The 20866-nt window shown below is 35.6% G+C and overlaps 1 protein-coding gene across 2 annotated transcripts in view; it reads right to left on the reverse strand.

Moving 5' to 3' along the window:
• The window catches only part of SH3PX1 (sorting nexin 33-like protein SH3PX1), a 434063-nt gene that overhangs the window by 313269 nt on the left and 99928 nt on the right, over positions 1-20866 (reverse strand). For both annotated transcript variants that reach the window (XM_090401212.1, XM_090401213.1), the window contains one exon: positions 2017-2153. In XM_090401212.1, the coding sequence (XP_090257338.1) occupies positions 2017-2153 (137 nt within the window). The remainder of the gene's footprint in view (positions 1-2016; positions 2154-20866) is intronic.

A 20866-nucleotide genomic window follows, 5' to 3' on the forward strand; every position in this document is an offset into this window, starting at 1 on the left:
CTGACAAAATGAAAGCATTTCAGAGAAAACTACAGATTTGGAAAAGAAAAGCTGTTGAAGGTAATTTGGAAATATTTCCACTGGTAAGTAACACTTGCATAAATGAAACACTTCCAATAATAGTTGAACATTTAACAAATTTAGAAGAAAAATTGAGTTCTTATTTTCCATCACTTAACACTGAACAATACGATTGGATTAGAAACCCATTTATGGAAACTTCAAGTGATTTTGGTTTAACGTTAACAGAAGAAGAAGAACTGGCAGCTATATCCACTGATCATGGATTGATGATTAAACCTAAGGAATTGTCTCTTGAAGCTTTTTGGATTTCTATAAAAGAAGAATATGTGTCAATATCTAAAAAAGCTTTGAATATTTTACTACAATTTTCAACATCATATTTGTGTGAATTAGGATTTTCTACCCTCACCACAATTAAGTGTAAAAAGAGAGGAACTCTTCAATGTATTGACGAGGAAATGAGAGTTTGCCTTTCAAATATATGCCCAAACATTGAAGCAATTGCTAGGACACATCAGGCTCATGTTTCTCATAAACACAAGAATGAATAAACTTAAGGTATGTTTAATTTTTTTTTTTTTTTTGATCGCATTATTTTTTTCTGTAATATTTGACTTAATTATTATAACATATTTCTCAGAAATTTGTATATAGTGCACCTACAATTATTTGTAGGATTTTAAATGCGCTCCGACTTCAAAAAGTTTGAGACCCACTGCCAAAAGGCATAAAAATAAGGAGCGTGTAGATCAGTGGAAGTGGCATTCACATTCCATGGTCTGCAAGAAGTTAGAGTTAGGTTCAAATCTAGTCGCCGACTAGAGGAACATTTTTGATTGTGAAAATACTGGTGGCGGTGGGCAGTAGATGGCGTTGGTGTAGATGATAATGGTATTTGAGGTTCATCGTAGTTAGTAGAGATGGAGAATTGTAAAGGTGTCCTCCCTCGATGAGTCAATGGACTCCCTGGAGGTATCACGTAATAATAATAATACTTTGTCTTTAGCCATGTAAAATATTGTTTCCCACTGAAAATTAGGTTTTATAAAAGAGGTAATAAAAAACAATGGAACATAATAATGCCCAATACTTGACTCACATCAAGCCACAAGTAGACATATGTGCTTTAGTAAATGAGGCCATTCCAGATGAACAGTCCCGTCAGTTACAGCTTTTTCAAGCATCCGTTGTATATTACCTAACAGATGATATTTGGAGATATTATATTACTTCTGAATGGGTAATCAATGTTTAAAAACACAATAACATTTAAATTTCAACAGAGTATAAGAGAGAAAGGATGTGATGAGACTCTTTTGTGACCAACTGATATAAGTGAATGTCACAGTAGAAAAAAGGAACTACTACTTTAAATCTATAAAAGCGCAAGCAACAGCAGCTGGTTGACATTCATATACAGTATAACTTCAAATCCACGGAAGCTGCATTTCCTCTACATTTTTTTTTCACCCCATCTTTCTTTGAAACAATGTTTTACAACTACAACCCTCTCCTTCTTATGCATTGCTTCAAAAACAAGAATTCATTTATGATGGAGATTTTTCCATCTCTCAACTTTTCACTATACTAGTGAACTATAAACTAAGATATGTTTCAAGTCTGGGACCAAAAGAGAAAAAAACATTTTCAACATTTAAAATTCATTGCTGAAAAAAATGTGTGAACCTTTAAAATTAACTTGACAGCATATTATATTAACTTCTGGATTGGCAATCAATGTTTAAAAACACAATATTTAAATTACTGAAATTTAAATTGCTTGTTGTTCCACACTGATGATGCACTGTTAATTTCAATACATATATCTCTTGTTAATTTTCAACATCATTACTGTGTCTAATGTGTTTATACTATTAGTATGTCATGGGTATCATTATAGCTAAGACATATCTCAACAAATAAAATAAAAAAAAATACAATTGAGAAGCTTTCTGTTTGCTTTTAAATAAGTTTAGGTTACAGAAAACTGACCTATTGAAACTCTTTTTTACAGTTCCTTTCCCACTTCCATCTGAAGTCTTTGAAGAACTATTAAATTCATTTGATTTTAGAGCACACATATCAAACTGCTGGTTTTGATTATCTTCATTATTTTGACTTTGTTGTTCCTTAAAATAAAAATAAAATAATACTTAAATCTGAATTGAGGAAACTGATATCAATGAAAATATAATGATGATGTTAACTAATTGTGTTTTAATTTTCTCTTTAAATGTTTTGCAATAGTTTATACACACCAATGTATGCAGAATTTTCCTAAGGTGGGAATGTTTTAAGGCATAGGTTGAAGATTTTAAAGCTTGGGATGTCAAAGCATAGAAATGGTTGGTCAAATGAGTAGAATGAAGGAAGAGTCCTATCATCAGCAAAGCTGCGAACAGGATTGGTGGTCACTGAGAGGAGATCATTTATGCATAACAAAATAAGGATAGGTGATAGAACAGAGCCAACAGAGAATGGCAGGTAGACCTGAAAAAAGGGATGGAAATTTGTTTAGCATACCCCTTTGTCAAAGCATGTTCTGTAAGTGTCAAGCATGTTTCTCTGAACCTTGCCATGATTGTGTGAGATGTAAGCTAGAAATTAGCAACAAAGTTGAAGTTCAAGTTTCTAGACTGTTCTGATTTTGTGTTACTTCAGGAGTAAGACCAGTTTATCTGTTGAACCTTTAATATGGGTAAGGATATATAGTGCATATTTTATATGATTTGAAGGGGGGGGGGATTCTCTTTTAGGCGTTTAGAGAGGTGTTGTTTATTTTGTTATTGTAGCCATTTTGTTCAAAAAGCATATGTGGTGCCTGTTCTTCCAAATGGGTGCAGGTCCTAAGAATAAAATTCACTCTGCTCTGCTCTGTAGCTTAAAGTTATAAAAATCCCAAATTTCTGAGGAAGATGGAGAGTGAGTCATGGACACAGGATCTGCATAGCCTTCCAAAAGACTGGACAAGTGATAGACCAATCCAGTTGCCTTGTAACTAAAGCATGAAAGAAGGGCAGTTCTCCTTTTTTCTCTTCAACAGTAAAAGTAGTTATCATCAAATTCCTGACATGTATCCTCAGGGGATCTAGAGTATGTTATTATAATAGTACTACATGCAAAAGCTACAACAATACTTATTCACAGTTTTCCTCCAAATTAATCTATTAACAGTCAGTCAAAACTTCAATATTATTAGATCTCATATTTCTATCTTCTATAACAATTTCTTCCTCTAGGTCAGGGTGGGCAACCTTTTTAAGTGTGCATGTCAAAATCTCCAAATCTTTAATGTATAATTTTCTCGCGTGCCAACCGAAATTTTTGGGAACATATTATTATTTGGTGTCTTTTAAGTATTGGAAGAAACTTTTTTCTCCAGATACTTAAAATTTTTTAAACTTAAGATTTAATTTTTTCAATACTTAAGATTTGTTTCTCAACAAATAATCAAAAATCACACGAGCGGTAAATCAAAGAATATTGTAAGAGAGAGATTATTGTAAGTCATGTAACATTGAAAGAATGTAAAAAAATTAGTGATGGAATTTTAACCTAAAAGTCCTTCTCCCTGCAATTTGGGATTTAGCCGACCAAATTGTATTCTTATTGGTTAAACCAAAATACAAAATGATGGTACAACATGACAAAATTTCATGCCAGCTGGGGCGTCACCCGGTTAAACAAGGCCCCCATTGTTTCCGCCAGGGAACCAGAGCAAACAGCGAAAAATCAGTGATTGTTGATAGCGATGTTTTGTACCTGGTGCAGGACACCAGAGAGTACAGAGGATTTGAATTTGGAAGTGATCACTATTTAGTCTTGAGTAGGATAAAATTGAATTCAATATTCAAAAGAATAACATGTAAGAAAGTTTTAAAGGGAATAAAAGTTGAGCAGCTCTCAGATATGAACTGTAGACTAAAATACACAAAGATTACTGAAGAAAAAATGAAGGAGATTGAGAACAGTAACCAAACCTTGGAGATTCAGTGGCAAACCTTGAAGAAAACCCTGATTGATTAAGCCAGAGAGGCATGTGGTGAGGTTGTCTGCAAGGTTAGAAAAATCAGAACTCCCTGGCAGACACAGGAAGTTAAAGAGGCAGTGAAGGAAAAGAAGAAAGCATTTCAAAAGTTCCTGGCAAATAAGTCAGCTTGTGCTCTTAGAGAATACAGAGAGAAATGTATAAAAGCTAAACACTGTGTAAAACTATCTAAACAAAAGTCATGGGAAGATTTTGGCAGGAACATAGAAAATAAATATCAAGACGGTGGCAAAATATTCTGGAGGTTGTTGAAGAAATTCAGAAATGGAGGAAAGAGTGCTGTAAAAGGAGTTAGAGATGATAAAGGTGACATGAAAACAGGAGAAAAAGATATCCTTGAAGTATGGAATAATTACTTCGAAAAATTGCTAAATGAAACAGACAGTGATAGCACAGTGATAAAAAAACACTCAACAGGCATACAGTCAGAAATACATATCCATACTTGAAGTAGAAAAAGTCATCAAAGGCTTGAAATGTGGAAAGGCGTAGATGATATTCGACCAGAAATGCTGAAGTATGGTGGTATAAAAGTCTTACAGTGGCTGCACTGCATAGTTCAGAAGGCCTGGACAGAGGGACGAATTCCCGATGATTGGGGTAGAGTTCTCATAGTACCCATATATAAAAAGGGAAATAAAACTGAATGTGAGAGTTACAGAGGTATATCCCTACTGAGTGTTCCTGGTAAGATATATGCAAGTATACTTTAGAAACGGTTGAGAAGAATTGTGGAAGAAACGCTGGGTGAAGAACAAGCTTGATTCAAGCCAAATAGAGGCTGTCAGGATCAGATCTTCACTTTACGACAAATAGTCGAGAAAGCATGGGAATATAACAAAGATCTGTATTTAAGTTTTGTCGATTTGGAAAAGGCATATGACAAGGTACTAAGAGAGAAGCTATTCAATACGCTACAGTTATATGGTGTCAATGGGGCATTATATCAAGCAATACTTATTCTTTATTTGAGTTGTAAGTCAGTAGTTAGAATTGAAGGAAGTACAGGAAGATGGTTTAATGCTAAATCTGGTGTGAGACAAAGATGTACATTATCCCCTCTGTAATTCATTATCTATATGGATCACATTATGAAGTGGCATTAAACATGATATCAGAATTGGAGATGTTAATGTCAGCTCTTTGCTTTATGCAGATGATGTTATACTTCAAAATAAATGCGCTGCAAGATTCTCTGACTAAATTGAATAACTGTTGTAATAGATATGGTGTGAAGGTCAGCAATAAAAAGATAAAGACAATGAAAATAGGGAGAATCTTTGAAAATGTCAACTGAAGTGAATGGAGAATCTATGGAACAAGTAAAACATTTCAGTTACTTAGGCACCATTTTTAGTGAAGATGGTAAATTAAATATAGAAATACACAACAGAATCAATAAAACTGATATGGTAGGAAGTCAATTGAATAAATTCATATGGAATGAGAGAGAAATTAGTCGGAACACTAAATTAGCTGTATACAAGACAGTGTTCAAACCAGTTTTAACTTATGGATCTGAGAGCTGGGTCAGAAGTAAAACACCTGACCAAAGACTAGAGACCACCGATATGAGAGTCCTGAGAAAGATTATAGGTGTGAACAGATGGCATAAATGGCAATATCATATTAAAAATGAGGATATTAGGAAAGAACTTGACATTGTCGGCATCCAGGAATGCATTAGCAGAGCTAATCTCAGGTGGTATGGTCACTTAAATAGAATATGCGAGGAAAGATTAGCAAAACAAGTGTTCTCTGCCAGGTTGGTAGCAAAACGACCCAGAGGAAGACCAAGATATAGGTGGATTTATAAAGGAAAAGGTACCTTAGATGATAGAAATATAAGATCTGATAATGTTGGAGTCTTGACAAGTAACAGACTGATTTGGAGGAAAATTGTAGATAGGAAGTTAGTAATGATCTAAATTTTTCACGTAGTACTATCATATCCTGTACACACCGTGAGTGTACATAGCAGGAATTTGATGATGAAGTCCTTCTATCCTGTTGATAGCATAGATATTTTTTATTTGCCTTTAAGTGTCATTCTAGCTGCTACATATAGCCACAGCATTTAAAGATGCAATTTTTAACATCAGGGGAGATCTGATGTTAATTCTTCAATGACAATAATTCTGAAATTTTTTTTGTTTTTATATTTTTATAAAGATCAATCAGACATAAGATTTTTCATGGTTTTTCCAATATATTACAGTGCACAATCTCATAATTGTTTTACTTGACTAAAGCACAATAAAAGAAAATAAAACTAAAGATATTCTTTTATTAATTCTTAATCCCTTATCAGTAATACATAAATATTACAGATAAAAGGTTATTTTTCCTACATAATATATGAAACAGAAGTTAATCTTTACAGGTATTATTTCTGGGAAAATTCCCATGTTACTCCTCTTAAAAAAAAACTATTATTTTTACGGCTATTTTGCCTGCTTTCATTTAGGAGTGCCCTTTTTTTAATGTCATTGGCTCTTTGCTCAAGAATTCTTAGGGCATTACTGATGTATTATAGAGACAAATGCAGAAATAAGAGAGAAGAAATTTTTCTGAGATACCTTTTTTGGATGTTGTTGGCTATCTTCTTTCTGCGATATACATACTTCTGCTGTTAGGCTGTTAAAAGGAAGGGGGTTTTTGGAAAAAGTGGGGGATTGTGGGAGAATTAATTTGGAAAGAACCCTTTTTTTAAGGGTTCTTTCCAAATAATATTGTTGATTAATAATATTATTTTTTCATAATAATATTGTGATTAGGGGTGGGTGGAGCGCTTTTTTGGAGAGGGAGAGATGAGAAAGGGGAAGGGTTTATGAGAAAAGGGGGTCAGGGGAGGGGGTTAATGGGGTGCGAGCCGTTTTGACCATCCGTTGTCTTCGGAACTCATGGGAGAAGTGTAGGCTATGTCATGTTGGCTTGGTGTTTCTGCCTTTGGAGTGCTTTTGTTATTGCCTATTGGTCGGAGTCATGATCCAATTTTTATGTTATGGAGCTTCCAACACTCAGAGATTATGTAGGGTCGGTGAATGTGGATTATGTTTTCGTCACATTTTATGACTATCGTTTCCAATATTCTAAGCAATGTTTCATTGTCTTGTCTGTCTATTATTATGGTCTTGTAGATTTGCAGGGTTTCTGTTCAAGGGCTTGGACTGCTATTTCTGTTTCCCTGGAATTTGGAATTCTATTTTGCTTTTTGTTGTTGCATTTTTTAGTGTTTAAATGTTCTTGAATATAGATGTTGCAGTCACAGAAGTGTTCCTGTAGTCTTGCCCATAAAGATCTGATAGTAGAACCTATGTAGATGACATCACAGTCTTTTTGGCAAGGAAATTTGTAGACTACACTGTGGTGTTCTCACACACTCACACACAAAGAAATATTAAAGTTTATTTTTCACTTGGTTAGAGTATAATAAATTTAGTTTAATCCTTTATCTAAGTGTGAGCAAGAGACTGAAGAGACCTGAATAAAGGTCGAAACTAGTCTGGGTTGTGGCTCTTCCCTTAATGCATAACATTAGACATATCCGCAAGGAGATGTGTTTTGCATTATGGGAGATACTGAGATAGGAGTGTTGGTAGCTTGCTCCACCTTTGCAAGGAGTGCCCTGGTGTTGTACCACCTTACCCCAGTCCTGAAGATACTTTCAGGCGCAAACTTTGTTTGCTCACACTTGGATAAAGGATTAAACTAAATTTATTATACTCTAACCAAGTGAAAAATAAACTTTCAACATCTTTCTCTAAATCCAGAGTAATATATTAAAAAAGGGTGGCACACCATTTGGCAACTCCTATAGGTAGAGATGACCTGCTAATGGTTCTGCCTGGTATCTCCACTTGGGCCTGGATCCCACTGAAGAGACCTCGATAAAGGTCGAAGCTAGTCTGGGTTGTGGCCCTTCCCTTAATGCATAATATTAGACATATCCGCAAGGAGATGTGTTTTGCATTATGGGAGATACTGAGATAGGAGTGTTGGTATCTTGCTCCACCTTTGCAAGGAGTGCCCTGGTGTTGTACCACCTTACCCCAGTCCTGAAGATACTTTCAGGCGCAAACTTTATTTGCTCACGCTTGGATAAAGGATTAAACTAAATTTATTATAAAAAGAAATATTAGAACACCATAACGTAGTCTACAAATTTCCTTGCCATAACTACACAGGTTCTACTATCAGGTCTTTATGGGCAAGATTATAAGAACACTTCTGTGATTGAAACATCCCTATTCTTAAACACTAAAAAACGCAACAACAAAAAGAAAAACAGAATACAAAGTACAGGGCAAACAGAATAGCAGTTCATGCCATTGAACAGAAACATACCCACAAATCGACAAGGCCATAATAATAGACAGACAAGACAATGGAACAATGCTTAGAATAACGGAACCGATAGCCATAAAATGTGACGAAAACTCAATCAACGTCCACCGACCCTACATAATCTCCGAATGTTGGAAGCTCCAGAACATAAAAATTAGGTCACAACTCCGACCAATAGGCAATAACAAAAGCACTCCAAAGACAGAAGCACAAAGCCAACATGACATAGCCTACACTTCTCTCATGAGTTCCAAAGACGATGGATGGTCAAAACGGCTCATACCTCATTAACCACCCTCCTCTAATCCCCTTTTCCCATAAACCCTTCCCCTTTCTCATCTCTCCCCACTCCAAAAAAAATCTTAATTCTCCCATATTGCCACAACCCTCCCACTTTTTCCAAATCTCCCCTTCCTTTTAACAGCCTAACAGCAGAATGTATGCAAATCATGGAAAGAAGACAGCTAACAACATCCAAAAAAGATATGTTCAAAAAATTTCTTCCTCTATTATTTCTGCATATATCTGTCTCTATAATACATCAGTATTAGAGATACAGTGCCCTAAGAATTCTTGAGTAAAGAGCCAATGGCATTAAAAAAAAGGGCCACTCCTAAACGAAAGCAGATGAAATAGCCTTAAAAATAATAGTTAATCGTTACCATTTTTTTAGCAGAAAACATAAAATCAAAACTAGAGAAAGAAGAATAGTGGGTGTTTTATTTATTTAGCATCAATGAACATCAACGAGATTAGCTCTGTTAACATATTCCTGAATGCTAATAATGTCAAGTTCATTCCAAATATTCTCATTTTTAATAATACTGCTATTGATGTCATCTGTTCACTCATCTAATATTTCTCAGATCTCATGTCTGTAGAATCCTATGTGGAATCTTATGTCTGTCTTTGATCAAGATTCTGCCTAAATGGCTAAAATGTTTCACTTGTTCTATAGGTTCTCTATTCAGAATGCAGTTGATGTTTTCAATGTTTCTGCTTGCTTTCGCTGTCTTTTTAATGCAGATTTCTTTACCAAATTTATTACAATAGTAATTCAATTTAGTCATTAAAGATATTAAAGTTATCTTTAATTAATATACTTTATATGCGTTGTTAATTCCGTAAACTAATTACCAGTTAAGTATGACCAACGTATAAGCCTTGCTACTAGAAAATCAATTTAGTCAGAAAATCCTGCAGATTTGCACTGGATTTATTTAGAAGTATAACATCATCTCAGTAAAGTAAACATCTTACATTAACATCTCTAATTATGATATCAGGTCATTATGTAATTCATATAGATACTGAATAACAAAGTGAAGAGAAAGTTCTTTGCATGGAGAGTGGTTGGTGAGTGAAATGCTTTGCCTGAGTGTATTGTGATTGCAGACTCACTGAATCAGTTTAAGGTATAGTTGGATAAGCTTTGTGTGTTAGAGTGTGCACAATGAGTCTCTGACTTAATGAAACTCAGATAATAATAATAGTGGAGATAACATGCATCCATGTCTCACACCTGATTTAACATCATACCATCTCTTCCTGCACCTCTATCAATTTGAACTGCTGACTTGCAACTCAAATATAGAGTAGTATTGATTGATATAATGTCCGATTTACACCGTATAACTGTAGCATTTTTAACAGCTTTGCTCTTAGCATCTCATTATATGCCTTTTCCAGATCTACAAAACTTAAATACAGATCCTTGTTATGTGATCCTGACGATTTCTGTCCTGAATCCAGCTTGTTCTCCAAACTTTCCCATTAAAATTTTTCTTAGCTATTTCTCAAGTATATTTGCATAAATCTTACCAGTAACACATAATAATAAAATTCCTATGTAATTCTCACATTTAATTTCATTTTCCTTTTTACAAATGTGTAATATGATAGCTCTACTCGAATCATCTGGAATTCAATCCTATGACCATGCCTTTTCTGAATTACGAAGTGTAGCCGCTGTAAATGCCTCCATATGGCATTTGAGAGATCCTGGTTCGAGGTTACACTGTGACTGGTCAGTGAATTTAGAGCTCGTGTACAACTGGCGATTTTTATCTGTTTTATTGTGTTTTTCCCTTAGATTAGTGTTCTCTAGAGTATATGTGCAGATTTTTGTGTTTTTAATATTTTATAACATATTTTTTATTAAGATATCATTATTAAATATAGTTTAGAATGGTGCCAAAAATGCACAAGAAACATAACACAAAGAAGAACACTGAAGTCGAGAGAAAGAAGGCTACGATGAATGAATTAAATTAAAATTAAAGCAAACTATCAGAGAGACAATGTGGGAATTACAGAAAGTCAAGAAGCGTTTGAATTAACATAGGGAGGGAAAGAAAATTAAGCAGCAAAATAAGAAAACAACAAAGCACAGAATCAGGTAAGTCAGTAAGTAACACTGTTTATAAAAAGAAGGATGTTATTTGGTATGGCGACTATCATAAAACAAAATGTTGATGAGCAGGTTACAACTTCAAGTTTTCCAGCAGCAAAAATTAAAAATATAATGAAAACAATTCATAAACAAAAAAGAAAAGTAAACAAGATCATAATTGTAGTAGGTACTAATGACTTAACTAGTGATAAGTTTAATATGAGAGAAGACATGAAAGGGTTGTTGGAAGAGGTAAGAGTGAAAGTGAAAATAGTAAGTATATTACCTTGATATGATAAAAATAAATTAAGAAGAAATGCTATGATTGCAATCGATTCGATGGGTAGGCTGTGTAGAAGGAATGGCTGTGAATTTTGGGATATGTGCAGTGAGTTTCAAGGATGATTAGATTTGTATAAGAGGGATGGCCTACACCTGAATGCATTTGGTATCAGGAATCTTGAAAAACTAATAACTGGTATGAGACCTAACACAGGGGGCAGGGAAACTAAATTATAATGTGAGGAATGGTGAGAATATGAGTGTAAGAGCAACATTGTTATATAATTGTGCTCGTGATAGGAATGGGCATTATCACAGAAATGATTAAGAGAAGAGAACAATTTTGACTTTGTATTCATCCAGTTCGGATCCATCAAACTTGTACAACGATGTCTACATGTATAAGGCACTAGAAAAGAATAGAGATCTGCAAGTTATTCAACTGTGTCATGCAGATTGCAGACAAGAATATATAAAAGAACATGCAGGTAGATTATTATACCTATACACGAGTGCTAGGAGAAACAAATGGGTAGAGTTTGTTGCCTTGATTAATATGTTGGGACCTCGGATTGTAGGTATTAGTGAGATCAGGCTATCAGAATGAGATATACTAACTGAATGGAGTGTAAAGGGTGCAGTATTTTTAGGAAGGGGAGACAGGATAGGAGAGGAAGGGGGGGGGTGCAGCTAATGATATTGGATGAATTGAATCCAATTAGTGTTGAAATCTATGATTGTAGTACTAGTAACAATATTTTACGTTGCAGTAAATTTGAAGCCATCTGGTGTGAGGTGGAATCTAACAACATCAATTACAGAGTAAGGTGTTGTTACAGACCTGGTGGATCGGTTACTAGTGAAGAAGAAATGCATCACCAAATATATACAATGGATGCGAAAAGAGTAATTATAATGGGCGACTTTAATTACCCATATATCGGTTGAGTAGAAGTAAAATCTCATGAGAAGAATGAAACTGAATTTATTGAGCTGTTGCAAGGCAACTTCCTCAAGCAGCATGTAAGAGAAGGACCTCGAAGTCAAAGAGTGATAAATTTGATTATAAGTGTCAGAGGTGTTTCAGTTAAAGATGAAACTATTCTGCCTAAAGTTGGTGACAGTGATCATGCAGCACTCACTTGGAAAGTGACTAATTTATGAACATTCCATTCAGAAAAGGTTACATGCTGAACTACAAAGTAGGAAATTTTGACCAACTGAGTTCAGCAAAATATCGGTTGCTGGATGGGAAGAACATTAACAGTGAATGGGAAGCATTTAAAAAATACTTAAATGATGCAATATCAGAATGTGTCCTGAGAGTTCAAAGAATAAATAGGATAGCAGTTAAATGGATGTGTAATCTAATTAAGCAAGAGATTGTTGCAGAAGCAGCTGAAGAAGAGGTTGTTCAACTAATGAGTGTTCATTTTGATAAAAGTTATCAACCTGGTGAATGCAACATTGAAGTCACCGATACCTCTTCACTGAATGAAGAAACTCAGGTGTATGAAGAGTAGGTACTATAGGTATTAGAGCTGTTGCACAAACTGAATACAAATTTAGCAATAGGAACTGATGGGATATTAGCATGGGTGCTAAAAGACTGTTCAGCTGTTCCTAGCTATTCCTTTGACCAGGCTATATAATTTTGAGTCTCAAAACAGGGAAGATTCCACAGAAATGGAAAGAATATATCGTAACACCATTGAATAAGGGTGGTACAAAAACCGATGTAACCATTGACCAATCAGTATCTCAGGAGTGGTGAAAAAGATTTTGGAAAAGCTGGTTAGGGTTTGAATTCAGAAATGGATGGTCAGTGAATCTCTACTTCACAATGAACAGCTGAACAGCATGGGTTAACTAAGGGAAGGTCATGTTTTCGTCATATTTACCTATACGAGTTGCCAAAAGGTATCTCATCTTATTATTAAATTACTCTGGATTAGAGCAACATGTTGGAAGTTTTTTTTTCGCTTGGTTAGACTATAGTAAATTTAACAGACTATAGTAAATGGGTAAATATGACATCTCCATTACTTCCACCTCAGTATCACCACCTCTGGGTCTGGCTCTCACTGATGAGACCTCAATAAAGGTCAAAACCGGTCTGGGTAGTGGCCCTTGCCTTAATACATAGCATTATACATTACTACTGGAAATACCATTGGTTTGACAATTCTAACTTTTGTGGCATAACTCACATCTCTATCTTTCATAATTTTTGTCAGTATAACATAGCTTTTTTCCCCATGACTATCCTTCTTTTAATTTCATCTTCACCTTTACCATCATTTTTTATTCTGGACTCCAGTAAATCATAACTTTCAATAATCTCTATTTTATCTCCTTCTATTATAAATTCATTTAAATTGCCAGAAGCCATCACTTTTGCTTTCCTGATGTTTAAATGTCCACAAGGAGATGTACTTTGCATTATGGGAGATACTAAGACAAGCGATGAGAGTTGAGTCCACCTTTACCATGAGTTGCCTCAGTCCTGAAGATACTTCAGGTGCAAACTTTGTTTGCTTACATTTGGATAAAGGATCAAACTAAATTTATTATAGTCTAACCAGGTGGGAAAAAACTTCCAACATTTTTTCTCTCTAATCAAGAATAATTTAATAATAATTTGACACACCTTTTGGCAACTCGTATAGGTAAATAGGACTTCTCCATTACTTCCACCTTAGTATCAGCACCTCTGGGTCTATCTCCCACTGACGAGACCTCAATAAAGGTCGAAACCAGTCTGGGTAGTGGCCCTTCCCTTAATGCATAGTATTATACATGTCTGCAAGGAGATGTGCTTTGCATTATGGGAGATACTAAGACAAGTGATGAGAGCTTAGTTCACCTTAACCATGAGTTGCTTAAGTCCTGAAGATACTTCAGGCGCAAACTGTGTTTGCCTACACTTGGATAAAGCATTAAACTCATAAATAATTTAAGATATTCAGGTGATACAACTCTCATGGCAGAAACTAAGGAAGATCTAGAGCAGTTGATTCCATTGGTTAAGAGGGAAAGAAACAAAGCTGGGTTTAATTTAAACATTAGGAAAACAAAAGTGATGGCATCTGGCAATTTAAATGAATTTATAATAGAGGGAGATAAAATAGAGATTACTGAAAGTTATGATGTACTGGAGTCCAGAATAAGAAATGATGGTAAAGGTGAAGATAAAATTAAAAGAAGGATAGTCATGGGGGGGAAAAAAGCTATGTTATACTGACAAATATTATGAAAGACAGAGGTGTGAGTAATGCCACGAAAGTTAGAATTGTCAAACCAATGGTATTTCCAGTAGTAATGTATGGATGTGAAGGCTAGATTATTAAGACAGAAAACAAACTGATTCATTTGAATTATGGGCAAAGAGGGGACTATTAAGAATCCCATGGACTGCAAGAATGACCAATAAGAAGGTTTTAGAGAATATACTCCTTGTTAACAGAACACTCCTTGGAGGTGATGACTGTTCCATCACCAAGAGTCGAAAACAACTGGATGGCATATTAACAATAACCATCATATTTTATTATGGTTTAATCCAATAAAAAACATAAATTGTTCAGCATCAGTATCTGGACAGATACATAACAGGATGTCTCATGAGAAGGTGAGGATTTGACTTTAGGTCAGAAGCCCTAATCAATTCTTCATATTCCTTAAAAGGCTACATAGATGTCTTTTCTCAGTTATCCAGCTTTAAAGCTTAAACACTTCTAAAAGTAATTATAGTCTGTAATGCAAACAGTTTCCACTTCCCTCAGACAAATTAAGGACAACCGGGATCCTCCACTGTCAATGTGGAATTCAGTACTTTGAATAGAGAGCACAGATCATCATGTAAAAAGAAATGCAGACTAGCACAACATGCCCTGGAGGAAGAACATTTCATTGTAAACTACTACACAGATCCAGTTTAAATCACAGTTTGCTGTTCCTGGAAGCAACTCATACTACAGAATCCAGTAAAATGCAACAGAAATGATTGCGTAATTCTACATACATTTTGGAGCACCATCCTATCTGCCTGTTAGCAATAATCGCAGACATCACTGCCACTTTCCATACTGTCCTTGTTCTGGAGATCATTGTAATTTTAGTGTTACTAAGTGTGCATCTTCAAAGTGTCTTTGATAATGCTAACTTGCACTGGTAAAATGTTTGTTTGTAAATACTTAATTTAGTTATTAAATAATTTATTTCATTTTTGTTTGTATGTAGTTTATTCCTATGTAGTTTATTCTGAAAACATTAATGTGAATTACTACAACTATGGAACTCTGAATGTGGAAATACAAAGTTTTCTGGAAGGTGAAGATGCTATAGAAATGATGTGATTATTCCATGAAAAGTTAGGAAAAAGAGGCAATCCAAGAAGAGATCTGATCTTGATTAAGCTGAACATTATCAAAAGATAAGTGGAGAAGAGATAAGTTGTTTTATATAAGGAGAGGACTGATGAAATAATAGAGCTGAGAAACACTGCACTAATAGGAAAATCTGAAGAAAAAACACCTTCCACCATTACACATAGTGAATAACCTGAGCGGAAACTGGCAATTTGATTACAAGGACGGCAATAAGATAGCAATTTGGAAATGTCAAGTGCAATGGCAGAGATTTTTCCACGCTTTTCCATGACATGTATGTAGGCTGTTGTAGGTGGGTATGGCAGGCTAGGATATCTGCTTTGGATCTTGATTTGTAAAATGCATATTGGTGGTCACTGATCAGGTAATGACCTTCTCCATTACTATGGACAAAACAGATGTGAGCAATAGGAAGATAGCTGGATGGTAAACACTTTTTTTTTCTTTCTTTTTTTTTTTTTTTTGGAATTGGCTGTATTGCACTTGCTTCCATGTTGCAGGGCCAATGCTGGATGAGAATAATATAGTGTATAGATGATAAAGAACAAGTGCTAGGTCAGGAACACATCTGACGTGTCCATTAGGAGACCAGAAGCCTTTTTTGCTTTCCAGATAGTCTGACAACAATACAGGAGGTATGTAAATGAAATGATGTTACAATTAAAGAAGGTGATCTGCTTTCATCATCTATGAAGGAGCTGGAAGAGGAGAAAAATGCCAGGAGGTCAGCCTTATCTTTGGGTGATGTTGCAATGTTATCATTTGGATTAGATATTGAAGGTGGACATCAGTGCTGCAATTTTGCTTTCTGTCAAGACTAGAAAGTCTAGTATGGATGATGAACATCTATGTTGGTATTTATTCTATGGATATTGGTGAAGTGGATGTGAAGTTTTTTTTTTTTTTTTTCATCATCACATTCCTGACATGTACCCTCAAGGCGTGTACAGGATATGATAGTACTACATTAAAAATTTACATCATCACCAACTTCCTATCTACAATTTTCCTCCAAATCAGTCTGTTACTTGTCAAGACGCCAACATTATCAGATGTTATGTTTCTATCGTCTAAGGAACTTTGTACCGTATCAATCCACCTACATCTTGGTCTTCCTCTGGGTCATTTTGCTGCCAACCTGGCAGAGAACACTTGTTTTGCTAATCTTTCCTCGCCCATTCTGTTTAAGTGACCATACCACCTGAGATTAGCTCTGCTAACGCATTCCTGGATGCTGACAATGTCAAGTTCTTTCCTAATATCCTCGATCTTAATATGATATTGCCATTGGTGGCATCTGTTCATACCTCTAATCTTTCTCAGGAATCTCATATCTGCGGTCTCTAGTCTTTGGTCAAGTGTTTTACTTAGAACCCAGCTCTCAAATCCATAAGTTAAAACTGGTTTGTACACTGTCTTGTATACACCTAATTTAGTGTTCCGACAAATTTCTCTCTTATTCCATATGAATTTATTCAATTGACTTCCTACCGCACCAGCTTTGTTGATTCTGTTGTCTATTTCCATATTTTATTTACCATCTTCACTAAAAATCGTACCTAAGTAGCTGAAATGTTTTACTTGTTTAAAAGGTTCTCCGTTCAAAACACAGTTGACATTTTCAACGATTCTACCTATTTTCGTTGTCTTTGTCTTTTTATTGCTGACCGTCATACCATATCTATTACAACAATTATTCAATTTAGTCAGAGAATCTTGCAAACTTGTAGTGGATTTATTTAGAAGTATAACATCTTCTGCATAAACCAAAGAACTGACATTAACATCTTCTATTCTGATATCATGTTTAATGCCACTTTCCTGCATAATATAATCCATATAAATAATGAATAACAGAGGGGATAATGTACATTCTTGTCTCACACCAGATTTAACATTAAACCATCTTCATTTACTTTCTTCAATTCTAACTGCTGACTTGCAACACAAAAAAAAGACCAAGAATTGCTTGAAATAAGGCCCATCGAACCATCTAACTGTAGCGTTTCGAATAGCTTCTGTCTTGGCACCTTGTCATATGCCTTTTCCAGATCGACAAAACTTAAATACAGATCTTTGCTATATTCCCATGCTTTCTCAACTATTTATCGTAAAGTGAAGATCTGATCCTAACAGCCTCTATTTGGCCTGAATCCAGCTTGTTCTTCACCAAGCTTTTCTTCCACAATTCTTCTCAACTGTTTCTCAAGTATACTGGCATAAATCTTGCCCGGAACACACAGAAGAGAAATAACTCTGTGATTCTCACATTCAGTTTTATTTCCCTTTTTATATATGGATACTATTAGTGCTCTACTCCAATCATCAGGAATTTGTCTCTCTGTCCAGGCCTTCTGAACTATGCAGTGCAGCCACTGTAAGACTTTTATACCACCATACTTCAGCATTTATAGTCAAATATCATCTACTCCTGCTGCCTTTCCACATTTCAAGTCTTTGATGGCTTTTTCTACTTCAAGTATGGATATGCATTCCTGACTGTATGCCCATTGAGTGTTTTTTGCCACTGTGCTATCACTGCGTGTTTCATTTAGAAATTTTCTGAAGTAATTACTCCATACTTCAAGGATATCTTTTTCTCCCGTTTTCATGTCGACTTTATCATCTCTAACTCCTTTTACTGCACTCTTTCCTCCATTTCTATGCTTCTTCAACAACCTCAAGAATATCTTACCACCTTCTTGATATTTATTTTCTATGTTCTTGCCAAAGTCCTCCCATGACTTTTGTTTAGATAGTTTTACACAGTGTTTAGCTTTTATACATTTCTCTCTGTATTCTCTAAGAGCACAAGCTAACTTATTTGCCAGGAACTTTTGATATGCTTTCTTCTTTTCCTTCACTGCCTCTTTAACTTCCTGTGTCCAACATGGAGTTTGGATTTTTCTAACCTTGCAGACAACTTCACCACATGCCTCTCTGGCAGAATCAATCAATGTTTTCTTCAAGTTTTGCAACTGAATCTCCAAGGTTTGGTTCTTGTTCTCAAACTCTTTCATTTTTTCTTCAATAATCTTTGTGTATTTTAGTCTACAGTTCACATCTGAGAGCTGCTCAACGTTTATTCGCTTTAAGACTTTCTTATATGTCATTCTTTTCAATATGAAATTCAATTTTATCCTGCTCAAGACTAAATAGTGATCACTTCCAATTTCAAATCCTCTGTACACTCTGGTGTCCTGCACCAGGGGAAAAACATCATTATCAACAATAACATAGTCAATGAGACTTTTCTTATTCCTTGTTTCTTCTTTCCATGTGAATTTGTGCACATTTTTATGTTGGAACATGGTGTTAGTAATAACCAGTCCATGTCCTGAGCAGAAATACAACAGGTATTTGCCATTATTATTAGCTTTGTTCTTTTCTCCAAAGTTTCCCAAAATATTTTTGTATGTCTGACAATCATTTAATACTCTGCTATTTAGATCCCCAACAAGGACCACCTTTTCCTTTTTCATTGTGTCAGTAGCTTTCTCCAGAGCCTCAAAAAATTCTTTCACTTCTACCTTAGTAGAAACTTCTGTGGGGTCATAGGCACAAATAATTCTCATTGTCCAGTTACCCATTCATATTTGCCCACATTACTCTACTTGAGACTGACTGCCATTCAAAAAGATTAACCTCATATTTAGTGTTGAATACTATGGCTACTCCTTCTTTTCCTTGATTGTCATTGCCTGAATATAACATTTTGTATTTATTGCTCAGAAAGATCTCACCAGTTTTGGTCTTTTTTGTTTCAGTAACCCTATTATGTCGATCTGGTACTTATCTAATTCCTCAGCTAGCTCCATTTCTTTGCCATTCAAGCTTCCTATGTTGATAGTACCAATCTTTAACTCTGGTGATGTTGAGTTGGGGTGTGCTTTCAGATTTGTTCCAGTAACTGACTTTTCGCTGTTCACCCTGGTTCCCTGGCAAAAATAACAGGGGCCTTGTTTAACTGGTCGATGCTCCAGCCGGTATGAAATTTTGTCATGTTGTACCATCATTTTGTATAGTGGTTTAAGCCAAGAAGAATACAATTTGGTCGGCTAAATCCCAAATTGCCAGCCCACCCTCGTTCATCCAGTATCCAGGTAAATACCCAACAGGGTGCACCACGAGAAGGTGAGGATTGGACATTAGGTCAGAAGCCCTGGTCGGTTTTCTGCTTTCCTTTAAAGGCTATGTAGAGGTCTCCTCTCAGTTATTCAGTTATACAGCTTTGACCCTTAAGCACCCGCTTTTTTTTTTTTTTTTTTTGTAAATATATATTCTGGCATGGTTTGTATGTTGTGCTCGGTCTGTACTTTTTATTGGAAATGGTTTGTGAGTGAAATTTATTTTAATCTTTGTATGTTTCATTATTGGTTCATTTATGGTTAGATGGAAGGAGACAGTGGGAGTATGAAATGAGAGGGATAGATTCTTCGCCATGGCACCGATACAGAGTGACTAGTCTCCATGTGGTAACATGATCTCGATGGTGCCTCTCACATACCACTACTGAGACTCCCTCTACAGGCATGCCCTGGCAGAGTAGGTGTAAGTAGGCTTATATGCCAGTTGATTGAGAAGCCTCCAACACTTTAATGACAACTACAGGCACATGTTGGCAGCCAGCCTGCAGTACTGATTCTTTCTTTCTTTTTTAATTAATGTACCCTCAAATGGCAGAGATTTGGGGTTATTAAGTACATTTGCCACTTTCTCCTTGAAAGGCATCACTCAGTGCATGAAAAAAGGAGGAGGAGCAAGAAACTAGAAAACTCCTGACCTGGAGATCAAACATGGAATTTGCCATTTCAGGCCTCCAATAAGCTGGGTAGTGGTATTTCACTGGGTGATCAAGGTCATCTATAACCAAGTTGGGCTAGTTGGCACTTTCCTCACCTAGGAAGATATCCTTTTAAAGGCTGTTATTACTTAGCATTTACATCATCATCAAATTCTTGCCATGTACCTTCAAGGGGTGTACAGGATATGACAGTACTACATGAAAAATTTACATGATTACTAACTTCCTATCTACACTTTTCCTCCAAATCAGTCTGTTACTTGTCAAGACTCCAACATTATCAGATCTTATATTTCTATCGTCTAAGGCACTTTGTACCATATCAATCCACCGATATCTTGGTCTTCCTCTGGGTCGTTTTGCTGCCAACCTGGCAGAGAACACTTGTTTTGCTAATCTTTCCTCTCCCATTCTATTTAAGTGACCATACCACCTGAGATTAGCTCTGCTAACGCATTCCTGGATGCTGACAATGTCAAGTTCTTTCCTAATATCCTCATTTTTAATATGATATTCCCATTGATGCCATCTGTTCACGCCTCTAATCTTTCTCAGGACTCTCATATCGGTGGTCTCTC

Source organism: Typopeltis vanoorti, chromosome 12 (assembly GCF_054136105.1).
Source record: "Typopeltis vanoorti isolate ZY-2024b chromosome 12, IOZ_Tvanoo_1.0, whole genome shotgun sequence".
NCBI lineage: Eukaryota > Metazoa > Arthropoda > Arachnida > Uropygi > Thelyphonidae > Typopeltis > Typopeltis vanoorti.